The following is a 14963-nucleotide window of genomic DNA, read 5'->3' as shown; positions in this document are numbered from 1 at the left end:
TATATATATATATATATATATATATATATATATATATATATATATATATATGTGTATATATATACATACATATATATATATATATATATATATATATATATATATATATATATATATATATATATATCGATATATAATTGAAAAATATCAAATAAAATCTTAGAATTTTTTCTTATTTTACCTCGAAGTACATTCTTAAGATTTACATTGATAAATATAAATATAGTTCTTAATTCAACAACGAGTTAATAACTAAAAATTCAATACAATTTTGTTGTAGAAGGGTACAAATATAAGAGAGAGAGAGAGAGAGAGAGAGAGAGAGAGAGAGAGAGAGAGAGAGAGAGAGAGAGAGAGAGAGAGAGAGAGATCTGTGTACGTTGCAAAGCTTGACATTGAATAGGGTTATTTTCTGACTGGAATAAAAATAGCTCTATTTAAATCTCATATGTTTTCCTTAATCATATCAACAAAGTATTTTTGTAATCATAATATCTCAGAGAGAGAGAGAGAGGAGAGAGAGAGAGAGAGAGAGAGAGAGAGAGAGAGAGAGAGAGAAGGAACATACTATTTCTAAATAATCTTGCTCTTAGAGGTACCTCCAAGAGGTCACTCTCTCTTTTAGTTCCCACCCAGAGGCTACCTTTCCTTGAGGGTCCCTTTCGGAAGCTGCTTTCTTCTGAAGTTCCATCATGGAGGCTTAATTTTCTTTGAGGTCCCTCTCCAAGGCCGCTTTATTTTGGAGGTCCCTCTTGGTGGCTGCTTTTCTTGGAGCTTCCTCCATGAGGCAACTTTCTCTTGGAGGTACCTCCACAATCCAGCGTTCCATTGGAAGTCCCTCAACGAGGCAGCTATCTTTCAGAGGTCCCTCCACGAGGCCACTATCTCTAAGATTTCCTTCATACGTGACAGGACTGACAGAGACGAGAGATGAGAGTGGAGTAACAGCATTGCAATTTTGAATCTGAGTACAATATGGAGGAATTATTTCTTTATTTGGTTTTATTTATCAAAGGTTGAATATTGAAAGGAATTCTCTTGGGAGAAAGACGTCTTTGATCCGAGACAGAGGTAGCCTAATCATGAATTCTAATCTATTTTCTTCAGGTGAGTTTATTGTTCCTCTAATGTTTCTTTACCTGTTCTTTATTTGGTAAGGTAAATTATTTGTGATTAACTTTCAGGTATATTCCTCAGCAGAATTTTAATTTATTCAACATGGCCACATTGAAGCAACAGAAAGCCCTTGAGAGAGAGAGAGAGAAGAGAGAGAGAGGAGAGAGAGAGAGAGAGAGAGAGAGAGAGAGAGAGAGAGAGAGAGAGAAATTTTAAAAGTAAACATCAGTGAACTCTTTCTATCCCTATCACTATGATTCACTTAGCATGATAATATTATTCTTATGAAAATGCAAAAATAAAAACATAATATTTTCCTTTTTTATCAATAGGATGGGAGATTTAGGCATAACTAAATTCTGCTTAAAAGAATTATTATTACATTTTACCACCAAACTCCTACAGCCTCGTTTTATTGACTTTTTTAGTAGTGGGCTGAGAAGTTAATTATCTGAGCGTTTATTTTATTGTAGACTATTTGTCTTTAGTTATATATGAATATATAAATATATGAATATACATTTTTTGCGGTCACGCTCAGTGACAAAGCATATAACTACCGATATCTCTATTACCTTTGATGAAAGGGAGAGGAAATAGCCATATCCTGGTAAGACTTGTTGTAGTTAAGAAAGTGGTCGGTATTAAAAGGTGGAATCTCTATACCCCAGTGTGTGTGACTATCTATTTTAGTATCTATTCATCATATGTGACGAGTAGCGTACATTAGTAAATGATAATAGATATTTAAATATCACTGGAAAATGTGGAAATATAGATTTATTAAAAACATGATGCTAAACATTCATAACAATGAAAAATAAATTTCATTGAGGAAGGCCAGAAGTTTGATCTGAGAATTTAGAGTCAAAACTCTCTATCGGATGAAGAAACCATTTTAAGAAGCGTCCAATTAATAGAAGTTTGCCTGGACGATATGAGTTTCGCACGAGACGATATCAGCTTCGTACCAAACTCTTGAGATTGCATCGAATGGGGAGGAACATGGGGAAAGGTTGCTCATTTGGGTCGTCCAATAATCTATTGGATATGAGGTCTTTTTGTTGACCTATATTGTGATTCAATCTTTTTTTTAGAATGGATTTCGTTAACGGGAATAATCTACTTTGATAGAGATGAAAATATTAACTATTGCGTTAGTTTTATTTAGGTTAATTTGATTCAGTTGTAAGTGTGCATTCATATGTGAGAATTTATATATATGCATGTATTAGCATCAACACACCTGCAAGCACGAATATATATATATATATATATATATATATATATATATATATATATATATATATATATATATATATATATATATATATATAAATATATATATATATCTATATTTTTATTTATATACTCTATATATATATATATATATATATATATATATATATATATATATATATATATATATATATATATATATATTTATATACATAAATATATATATATATATATATATATATATATATATATATATATATATAGATATATATATATATATATATATATATATATATATATATATATATATACTTATATATATATATATATATATATATATATATATATATATATATATATATATAAATGTGTGTGTATATAGAGTATATATATAAATATAGATTTATACATATATATATATATATATATATATATATATATATATATATATATATATGTATGTAAATATATATATATATATATATATATATATATATTATATATATATATATATATATATATATATGCTGTATATACATACATATATATATATATATATATATATATATATATATATATATATATATATATATATATATATATACTGTATATATATATATATATATATATATATATATATATATATATATATATATATATATATGTATATATATATATATATGTGTATGTGTGTGCACATATATATATATATATATATATATATATATATATATATATATATATATATATATATATATATATATATATATATATATATATATATATATATATATATATATATATATATAGATATAGATATGTGTGTGTGTGTGTGCATATATATATATATATATATATATATATATATATATATATATATATATATATATATATATATATATATATATTATTGCCAACAATATTAAGAGTTTATCCTGACTGAAATTTAACTAAATATATTAAAACTACAAATCCTCATATTATCACTAATATATGATTCCATAGAATATGAAAAAAAAATTTTCTATACAATCTCTCGTACCAGGAATCCATGAAAGTGGAAACATCGTAACTCTGGCAGCTACGCAGATGCATTCATTCATAAATAAAACGATGCCTCTTAAATAAACTGAACGTAAATAAAGAGTCATACTATACCTGTTTCACGGCTAAATACAATAGATAATTTGTATCGATAGGAAGGGAAAAATATATTTCTTCTCTTTATCTCTCCCTATATATATATATATATATATATATATATATATATATATATATATATATATATATATATATATATATATATATATATATATATATATATATATATATATATACATGCATATATATATATTTTTGGGCTCAAGCCATGTCGTCCTGATGGAAGTTCCTATAGGGTAGCTTCCTAGGGTATATTACAACTACGGCGATATTCCCAGAGAATTTACCTTAAGGTACCAGAATTCTAACTCCTGGAGCGAGTATCCCTCGTGAAAGGGATATCGCGACATATCAGAGGACGTATTCTAGACACGTCACATGGCAATCTACAACCTGGACAGAGATTTCGTCTCGTAGGAGGTGATTGACGAGATACGAATTCGGGAAAGAAAAAGGGGAGCCGCTCCCAAGGCTTCCCTATCCCCCGATTCGTATGCGTGCCTGGCGCCAATCCTGGCGCCATCTGTATTCCTTTTTGCGTAGCTTAACAACTTGGTGTTTTTTCCATTTTTTCTCGCAAATCTTGGATTTATTCGACTTTTCATGGCTTCTTCGTCTTCGTCGGCCTCTGATAAGTTGAGTATAGTGTCTGTTATGTATAAATGTAGGCTCTTGGTAAAATTTTGAGTGATTAATAGGATTAATCTTTGATACAAGAGCCGTAGCCTACCAGAGGTGTCTGGACACTGTCGCTCGCTAGGTATAAATTAGTTAGTCAGAGCGATATTCCTGGTTGTTTTGCTTTAATAAATTTTAGCTATTTAGCATTACATAGAATTTCCTTTCGAGCTTAGTATTATTTGGCGAAGTATTCGCCATTCTGGCCTACGCTAGGCCATGTAGCCTAGTCGTTTGGTCCTAGTACTTCATGCATGATTTTGGTTTTTCCGAGTGTAATTAAAATTTTATTGAAGCTTTAGGCTATATTTTATACATTTTAGACTGTGTGGAATATTTCCAAGATTGTATACGTGTGAGTTTCGGTGAATTAGGTAATCGATTCGCTTGGTGCCTAGGCTAATTGCTTATGGAGCCATAGTATACTTTATCATACTCACCGGTTGCTTTCTTTTCTTCGGAGAAGGTATGCAATCCCTTTCCCTCTGTTTAAGCCTTGGGCTTATCCCTAAGTGGTTTTTTCCGAATTTATTTTCGATAAAACTATACTAGGGTGTTACTGTACCTTCCTGTTCCTGTAGTTATGGTTCTAGAGGGACAGAACAACAGAGTTTTTAGTCTGAGTCTGTGTTGTCTGGCTTGGGGCTGAGTCCCCCTCGCTGACCTAACACATACAAAGGGAGCTTAACTCCCTTAGGTCACTACCGAAGGTTTCTGTAGTTATGATTCCTTCTTTTGTGATCTACCAGACTAGTCCTGTTGCTGTTCTCGGGGGAGGATAAGTTCTTCCCTTGGGATTAGCAACGCCTTCCTTGCTTTGGTGCTCTGGAAGCTGGCAAGTATTGCTGGCCTTTCCCCTTAGATCTCCCTTAGGCTAAGATAAGTTTCTTGGCTGCGGGTGATCTGTCACTAAAGCAAGGTTGGCAGGACCCTCTTGTCCCTTCCCCCTCTATCTCCGTAATGGCCTAGCCATTACTGTACTGTACCTTGCCGGCCGGCAGAGCTGGCCGGCAGGGGTCTTACTGTACTGTTCGTCATTCTACTTCTGGACCTAGTATAGGTTGGGATGTGGAATTGACTCAGCCCATTGCCGGCCGGCAGAGCTGCTGGCCGGCAAGGGTCTTATGTTTTCGAGTGCTGCCCGGACCTCTCTTGGTCCCTCATCCATGCCTGCCGGCAGAGCCGGACGGCATTGGTCAAGGAAGCCTGAATTAGTTTCTCCCCTTCCTTATATGCACTCTTTCGGTTGCCGGGCTTGGAGGTTGTGTACACTCTTATCCCGGCATCCATTCTATTTTTCTTCTAGTGCTGTACCTGTCCCGGCTGCCGGCCTATGAGGCCGGCAGCCGGGCAGGTGTAGTCCTCTGATTCTTTTGCTGCCGGCTGGCATCGGTCTTGTACCTTTGCCGGCCGGCTTATGTCAGTCCTTGTCTGCCGGTCACCAAGAGTGTGGCCGGCAGCTGGGTACTACCTTGTGTAGTTGCTGGCCGGCAGCCATTGCCGGCCAACACTGGCTGTTACCGGCCGGCAGTTGCTGCCGACCGGCACAGGCATTTGAACCAGAGTGCTGCCGCCCTATAGCTGTTAAGTAGTATACTTTAAAGCTAGTTGTGGTGTGTGCCGGCCGGCAAAGGCAGGCCGGCACACATCCCCCTATACTGTACTAGTATTCTTCTAGTAAGGAGAAAACTATAGTAAAGGTTTTGGTACAGCACTGTATCTTCTAACACTATTGTGTTTTCTTGCACATCCCTTTGCTGTTGCCCTCAGATAGGAAGCTGAGTTCTTCCCTGTCTATTATCCAGGATTTTAAAATCATTGCTTAGGTGTGAGCTCCACCTGTTTCCTCTGGAAACCTTGCATTGGTTACTCTAGAAGAGATAAACCATTTTTGATTTTATTATCTGGAAGGCTGCAACAATGGTTGTGAGGGAAACACAAGTGTGTGTCTTTCCTTTCTGAATTGTTATGCTATACTATGCATATCCAGTGATACATAGTTCACTTGATACTCATGGAAATTTCTTCTCTTTACAGAAGGACACTCCGAAGTGGGGAAGTGCTTTCTGCAATGTCAGCAGCAAGAACCTCTGCGGACATGAGTTTTGTAGGAGACACGCAGCATACGCTGTCTCCAAGGATGATCTCCGGTATTGGGACCCTCAGGTATGTACTGTGTGCACTAACCTGATTAATGAGACATTTAAATAGCTAGGAAGAAGCTTCGTACCTGGGTAAGGGGCTTCCAAAAGAACACTTCTGGCCCTTATCTTCCAAGTGAGAAGATGAGAGCGTATCTTTTCCCTAAGGCATCAGCTGATGCAGTGATTCCCCAGCCTCAAGAGGAGATCCCCTAAGTTCAGATCCAGGTGGATGCTGAAGTCGCGGTCGCGATGCAAGACATCCAGCTAAATGACAGGATGTCTGATGTGGACGGGTGTCAGGAGGAAGACCTCCTGGCAGAAGCCCAGGATGAAGTTCAAGCCCCTCTACATCGGCCGGTCTCCCAGTAGAGCTGGGACATGCCCTCTCTTCTATTGTTGGAATGATCCAACAAATGCAGAAGGAGAATCAGGAGAAGGCGGCTGCAATGGAACTGCGAATGCAGTGCCTTGCAGAATCACATGGGCCCCAGAAAAAGCTCAATGTGAAAGACCTTCCCTTGTGCTCAGATGCTAACCCATGGAGGTATGCTGAGCACATGCCGATGACGACTGGAAAGATCGTCATCTTGGATAAGCTGGGCTCAGTTCCCCTGGAGGGTGGAATTCTGGCCCAGCAAGGCATCATATCCGGACTGTTATGTCCGGCTGAGGAAGGAACCAGCTTCAAAGGAGGAGACAGAGCCGAAGGAGGTCATAGTGATGGACCATGCTAAGGCTCAAGCTCTACTTTCATCCTCGATGAAAGAGAGGGGCTTCTCTAACTCAAATAGGAAGCTCCCTTCCTTTGTGTCCTTGCCTACTAGAACCTTCCCCCTTTTACAGAAAGGGTTTCTGGCTGTACTAAAAGCAATCGAGGCCGGCAAGTCTTGCCCCTCCCTAGAGGAGTGTAAACCCTTGTCGCTGGCCCTGCCTATGGACCACAAAGACTGGAAGGACGTCCATCTTACGTTCTCAGTGGGAAAGTAGGGGGCTGATATTGCCGGACGTCAGTTTGGCAAGGACCTCCCTAAGCTGTCTGACTTTCTTTTGCGAAGTGAGTTCGATACAAAAGAAAGACTGACTGCCTCAATGTCTCTTCAGACTACTCTCGAGACGATGGCAAGTGACACCAAGGTCCATGAAATGTTCATGGTAGTGGCCAAGCCTCATCTGGCCACAGTGACGAAGGACCTTTATGGCTTCGTCAAGGCAAGGAGAGCTTGTAGCGAGTTCGTGTTTACCTCGGCTATGGTGAGGCACGAGCTAAAGAAACTAATCTCCTCCAACATTTGGGGAAAAGACCTTTTTCCCTACCGACTTGGTCAAAGAAGTTGTTGATAAAGCCGCCTTGGAGAATAGAAACCTTCTCCAGAAGTGGGGCCTGGCTATCAAAAGAAAGTCTTCCTCGGATGAGGGTCCTCAACCAAAGAGGAAGACTATGAGGACTAGGCTACCGTCTCGGCCAGCCAAGCCTCTTAGACAGCAACAGCAACTGCAATTGCCATTGCCCCCAGTGCCCCAGATCGTGGCACAAACCCCGACCACCTTTCAGTGGGTACCCCAGGCCGTGTCGACACAGTCCACGGCATTCACCCCAGCGTTCGAAGGGCAGTCTACTTCCTTTCGAGCAAAGCCTAGAGGAGCAGCCAGAGGCTCGTCTAGACGCCCCTCAAGGGGAAGGGGATTCAGGGGTAGTCGTGGTCAGGAAGGCAAGACCTCAGGACGGCAGTCCAAGTGAGGTGATACCGGTAGGAGGGAGACTTCTGAAATTTCGGGATCGGTGGACCTTCGATCCCTGGGCCCACAGCCTACTCAAGAATGGACTGGGCGGGAGCTGGTACAGCACTCCACCCCCGTACCTTCGGTTTTTCCAACACTCCACCCCCGTTATGGAGGAGTACGTTCAAGAACGGTTGGAGAAAAAGGGTGAAGTCCATCAATTTCTGAGGGAGGCTGTTTTGTGTTCCCAAGAAAGACTCGGAAAAGCTCAGAGTCATTCTGGACTTGTTGCCACTTAACAAGTTCATAGTGAATTGCAAATTCAAAATGCTAACACTGCAACACATAAGGACCTTACTGCCCAAGAGGGCATATTCCGTCTCTATAGACTTGTCAGACGCCTACTGGCACATTCCAATTAGCCATCGACTCTCCCCCTACCTAGGGTTCAGGCTACAACGAAGACTATACGCCTTCGGAGCCATGCCATTCGGACTAAACCTAGCCCCAAGGATTTTTACGAAGCTTGCGAGCGTAGCTCTCAAACTTTTTCGCCTAAAGGGAATTCGGGTAGTAGCCTACCTGGACGACTGGTTGGTGTGGGCAGCATCCGAGACAGAATGCTTGCAAGCTTCCAGTCAAGTGATCCGGTTCCTAGAGTACCTAGGCTTCAAGATCAACAGAAAAAGTCTCGACTTTCTCCATCTCAAAAGTTCCAGTGGCTAAGATCCACTGGGACCTTTTGTCACACCATTTCTCCACCCCGGCGAAGAAAAGGAAGGAGATAGCGGGTTCTGTCAAGAGACTTCAAGATTCCGAAAGGATATCAAGACACGAGCAGGAGAGAGTACTGCGCTCTCTCCAGTTTGCTTCGGTGACAGACCCAGTGCTAAGAGCACAGCTAAAGGATGCAATCGGAGTTTGGAGAAGTTATGCATCAAACGCGTGAAGAGATCTGAGAAGACCAGCCGCTTCGGCTAAGTACTCTTCTCAGGCCTTGGTCCCAAGCCAGACATCTAAAGAAGTCAGGTTCTTCTTCAGCCACCTCCCCCGTCGGTGACGATTCACTCAGACGCCTCGAAGGAGGGATGGGGAGGTCACTCTCATCGGAAAAAAGTCACGGGGACTTGGTCCAGGCTATTCAAGACCTTTCTCATAAAACTTTCTAGAAGCTAGGGCAGTGCTCCTTACCTTAAAGAAAGTCTCCCCGCGTCATTCGTTCCACATAAAGTGGTAATAGACAGCGAGGTAGTTGTGAGATACTTGAATCGACAAGGATCGAGGTCACCACCTCTCAACCAGGTGATATTGGCCGTCTTCCGATTGGTGGAAAAGAAGAAGTGGTACCTGTCGGCAGTTCACCTTCAAGGAGTCCGCAATGTGACTCAGACGCTCTATCCAGGTTCACACCGATAGAGTCGGAATGGTCCTTAGACGCAGGATCATTCTCCTTCATTCTGAATCAGTCCCAGAACTGCGGATAGACCTCTTTGCGACGAAAGACAACAAGAAGTTGCCCCTGTACGTGCCCCGTACGAGGACCCCTTAGCGGAAGCAGTGGACGCGATGTCCCTCGACTGGAACAGATGGTCCAAGATTTATCTGTTCCCTCCTAACAACCTTCTGTTGAGGGTCCTCAACAAACTGAGATCCTTCAAAAGGTAGCGGCAATAGTGGCCCACAAGTGGCCGAACAGTGTGTGGTTCCTCCTGGCATTGGAACTGTAGCTGAAGTTTGTACCACTACCAGATCCAGTTCTGACCCAGCGAGTCCAGAAGTCAACTGTCTGCGCTTCATTACAGAAAACCCGGACCCTGCAGTTCATGATTTTTTCTCCCTAGCGGTGAGAAAGCGTTTCGGGATTTCGAAAGCCAGTATAGACTTCCTTGAGGAATATAAATGCAAATCTACTAGAAGGCAATATGAGTCATCTTGGAGAAAATGGGTGGCCTTTTGTCAAGGCGAAGATTCCGCAGGAGATCTTGACAGACTTCTGCTTATCTTTTTTCACCACCTCCATGGTCAAGGGTTGGCAGCGAACACGATTTCAGCGTGTAAGTCTGCTTTGACAAGACCCATTCTATATGCCTTCCAGGTCGACCTAGGTAACGAGATCTTTAATAAAGTCCCGAAAGCCTGTGCTAGGCTCAGACCTTCAGCACCTCCAAAGCCCATTTCATGGTCTTCAGACAAGTTCTTCATTTTGCTTCTCTGTTGAGCAATGAAGAGTGTGCGTTAAAGGATTTGACACAAAAAGTTATTTTCCTATTTTGCACTCGCGTCCGGGGCCAGGGTTAGTGAGATTGTAGCCTCTCGAGAGAGGCAGGTCGTGTTCAGTTCTTGGAGGGGGAAGAACTGAACCTGTTTCCGGATCCTACGTTTCTCGCCAAGAATGAGTTACCCACCAACAGGTGGGGTCCCTGGAGAATCTGCCCTCTGAAAGAAGATGCATCTCTATTATTATTATTATTATTATTACTTACTAAGCTACAACCCTAGTTGGAAAAGCAGTATGCTATAAGCCCAGGGGCTCCAACAGGGAAAATAGCTCAGTGCAGAAAGGAAAAAAGGAAAATAAAATATTCTAAGAAGAGTAACAACGATAAATATCTCCTATATAAACTATAAAAACTTTAACAAAACAAGAGGAAGAGAAATAAGATGGGAGTGTGCGCTCGAGTGTACCCTCAAGCAAGAGAACTCTAACCCAAGACAGTGAAAGGCCATGGTACAGAGGCTATGGCACTACCCAAGACTAGAGAACAGTGGTTTGATTTTGGAGTGTCCTTCTCCTAGAAGAGCTGCTTACCATAGCTAAAGAGTCTCTTCTACCCTTACCAAGAGGAAAGTGGCACTGAACAATTACAGTGCAGTAACCCCTTGGGTGATGAAGAATTGTTTGGTAATCTGTGTTGTCAGGTGTATGAGAATAGAGGAGAATATGTAAAGAATATGCCAGACTATTCAGTGTGTATGTAGGCAAAGGGAAAATGAACCGTAACCAGAGAGGAGGATCCAATGTAGTACTGTCTGGCCAGTCAAAAGACCCCATAACTCTCTAGCGGTAGTATCTCAACGGGTGGCTGGTGCCCTGGCCAACCTACTACCTATGTCCAGTAGAATGCCTAAAGGTCTATCTTCATAGAACTTCAGACTTCAAGGGTGGTCAACTATTCAGGGGAGAAACATCAGGCTCAAATTTATCTCTGAATCAACTCAGATCGAAAATCACATATTTTATTCGCAGAGCGGATCCTGACAATACACCCGCAGGTCACGATCCGAGGAAAGTTGCCTCATTCTTAAATTTCTTTAATTGCATGGATTTTGAACATCTCCGTTCATACACTGGCTGGAAGTCTTCCAGAGTGTTCTTTCGCCACTATGCGAAGCAAGTAGAGGAACTTAAGAGATCTGTGGTAGCAGTGGGTCGCGGTGTTAACCTTACTGTTTAACTCTGCGAGGAACAGTGGTCTTAATTGGGACGATTAATTCCAGGGTGAGTGTGTAGTTACATACTGTACTACAAACTAAGTGAGGGCACTGTGTTGCCCATCCAGACTGTTCCATTTCCAAAGGTGAACCTAGCATAAGTGCAGACATGTGTGCCGAGCGTTTCTAACGCTAATGTCATTGATTTGTAATACAGGCTTTTATGACTTTGATACCTCGGTATCTTAAAAGTGGCATCTAATGTTTTTTCTTTCAGACAAACAAGCTCTGTTTACTATCATACTTATGCTTAAAGTTTTGGGTTATCCTCTTCTTATATATATATATATATATATATATATATATATATATATATATATATATATATATATATATATTATATATATAAGTATATATATATATATATATATATATATATATATATATATATATATATATATATATATATATATATATATATATATATATATATAATTGTGGTTAACCTGTCTATTTATTGCCTGTCAATAATCTGGTTCTTGAGAACCATGCGTCTCCTTCACCTGTGTCAATTTATTGGTATAATTGAGCATTCATTCTATGTACCTTATCTGGGATAATTCTAATAGAATTGTTCCTTTATGCAAGCTATGTTGCATTGGTTTTCCTCCTATGCGGATATAAAACCTTTGTCCAATACAAGTATTGTGCGGAAAACTGGTCGATATTTCATATTGACGCAGTGGTCCTTTACAAACTATGCTTTACTTAATATAGGGCGAGACCACTATATTAGCTTGCCTGGTATTCATACATAGATATATGTACTCTTCGAGACTTTTCCAGAGTCTAGTAGGACTCTTCCCTGTAGGGGGGCAGGAAGCTCTAACATAGTTTATAGTTAGTTGAAAATATGTATAACGGTAACATCTTAGGTCTCTAGGTCTAGTCGACCGGGAAAAAAATTACCTCCGGGGAGTACGGCACGTTCTGAGAATCTAAAGATACAGTAATGCTCTGGTACACTTCCATCAGGACGACATGGCTTGAGCCCAAAAAACGGATTTTGAGCGAAGCGAAAAATCTATTTTTGGGTGAGATGGCCATGTCGTCCTGATGGACCCGCCCTTGCCTTTCTAAGAAAGGGCTGTAGGACCCCTCCCTACATACAGTATCTGTAGCACCTCGTGTACGCTACAAGGAATACAGATGGCGCCAGGATTGGCGCCAGGCACACATACGAATCGGGGGATAGGGAAGCCTTGGGAGCGGCTCCCCTTTTTCTTTCCCGAATTCGTATCTCGTCAATCACCTCCTACGAGACGAAATCTCTGTCCAGGTTGTAGATTGCCATGTGACGTGTCTAGAATACGTCCTCTGATATGTCGCGATATCCCTTTCACGAGGGATACTCGCTCCAGGAGTTAGAATTCTGGTACCTTAAGGTAAATTCTCTGGGAATATCGCCGTAGTTGTAATATACCCTAGGAAGCTACCCTATAGGAACTTCCATCAGGACGACATGGCTATCTCACCCAAAAATAGATTTTTCGCTTCGCTCAAAATCCGTTATATATATATATATATATATATATATATATATATATATATATATATATATATATATATATATATATATATATATATATATATATATACATACATATATATAGATATATGAATATATATATATATATATATATATATATATATATATATATATATGTATATATATATATATATATATATATATATATATATATATATATATATAAATATATATATATATATATATATATATATATATATATATATATATATATATGTATATATATATATATATATATATATATATACATATATATATATATATATATATATATATATATATATATATATATATATATATATATATATATGCGTGTGTGTGTGTGTGTGTGCGTTTGTGTGGGTGTGTGTGTGGAAAGGGCTACCTCTCCAGACCTGATTTAAACAAAAAAAAAAAAAGAAAATCAGAGGACAATATTAAGCAATATATTGTCCCTGCTATTGAAGATCATAACATTTTATCTGGAAGGGATATGTGTATAATGATAATAAAAAATCTAGATAATTCACCTCAGAGACAGACCGTATTCCATAGAAATGAACTTCTTATAGTATTTAATAAAATGGGATGGTTTTTGATAAAGACTTTCATGGATGTTCAGTACATTTATCATCTGAGGTTTTTATGAATGGGAGATGATGAATGGTTTTCATAGTAAAATGTTTACATCACATAACTCTTCTTAGAAAATAAGATTTGTAATTTTACTTCATTTAATTCTTTTTTGGAAGTTATACATATTGTTAATGGAAAAATTAATCCTTATTCAGAACACGTTTAAATTTACTGTAGATAAGAGGGTTGTTTATAAAAATGATAATAGAGATAAGGTAATAAGTAAAAATAAGGTTTAAAACATTAAAAAACAATATATCAAAAGAAAAGTTCATTAAAAAGCAGTATAATATATTTATATTTATATTATACACACACACATATATATATATATATATATATATATATATATATATATATATATATATATATATATATATATATATATATATATTTCCTTCATACCTGTAAAGCTTCGCTTTGAACCTATTGATGTGTAAAAGAACATAAATGAGAACTCTTATGTTATAACTACCACAGATCCAAATAATTAATCAATGCAAAAAAAAAGTACCTGACTGAAATAACATACAAGAAAATAAGTAGAAATTAATTCTTCAAAGAAATTCCTCTCGCCAACCATCAAACGTACCTTCGCTTCAGAGAGAAGAATAAGTCTTCCTTTTCTGATCTCTTTAATGCACCAGAAAGAGAGAAAATAGAAATAAGAAGAAGAACCATTAAAGAAGTAAGTGCTTCGTAACGCTGTGGTCTTCCTCATATTGGATTTACATCCGAGATGGAAATCTAGTTGATCTTGTCTGCTTGTGTTCCTCGGTAGTTGCGCCACAAGGACGATATTGCGATGTTTGCATTTTTCCTTTTCCATTGTAGGACAGATGCTCCGAGTCTGTTTGATTCGTGGTCTTTCATCCTGTTAGATCAAAAGAAGGTCTGGGAGATAAAAGAAAGCTAGGATTGCAGTCTGGTTTTTTTTCATTAGAGTCTGTCTGAGAATGAGTGATGATGTATTTCTTCCATTTAGTGGGTTTTTGAGTTATTAGAGAGAGAGAGAGAGAGAGAGAGAGAGAGAGAGAGAGAGAGAGAGAGAGAGAGAGAGAGAGAGAGAGAGAGAGTTATAATAGGGTAGCAGACATATACCTAAACAACATAAATAGATATGTATGTGTGTCTGGTGTTTGTGCTTTATTTTTTATTGAAATGTAGAACAAACATCCAATAGCTGACCAGAAAACCTGATATTTGTATCACCTGAATAGAAAAGCTTCAATATTTATTTCTCTCGAAGG

At 38.6% G+C, this 14963-nt stretch overlaps 1 protein-coding gene across 1 annotated transcript in view; it reads right to left on the bottom strand.

The window, feature by feature from the left end:
- Window positions 1-700: 700 nt before the first annotated feature.
- LOC137626911 (neuroligin-4, X-linked-like) overlaps window positions 701-14963 on the bottom strand; it is a 72827-nt gene continuing 58564 nt past the window's right edge. The window contains exon 8 of the mRNA XM_068357898.1: window positions 701-964. Coding sequence (XP_068213999.1) covers window positions 701-964 — 264 coding nt within the window. The remainder of the gene's footprint in view (window positions 965-14963) is intronic.

The sequence above is a fragment of the Palaemon carinicauda genome, chromosome 34 (genome assembly GCF_036898095.1).
Source record: "Palaemon carinicauda isolate YSFRI2023 chromosome 34, ASM3689809v2, whole genome shotgun sequence".
NCBI lineage: Eukaryota > Metazoa > Arthropoda > Malacostraca > Decapoda > Palaemonidae > Palaemon > Palaemon carinicauda.
This window is presented reverse-complemented; position numbering and strand designations above follow the sequence as displayed.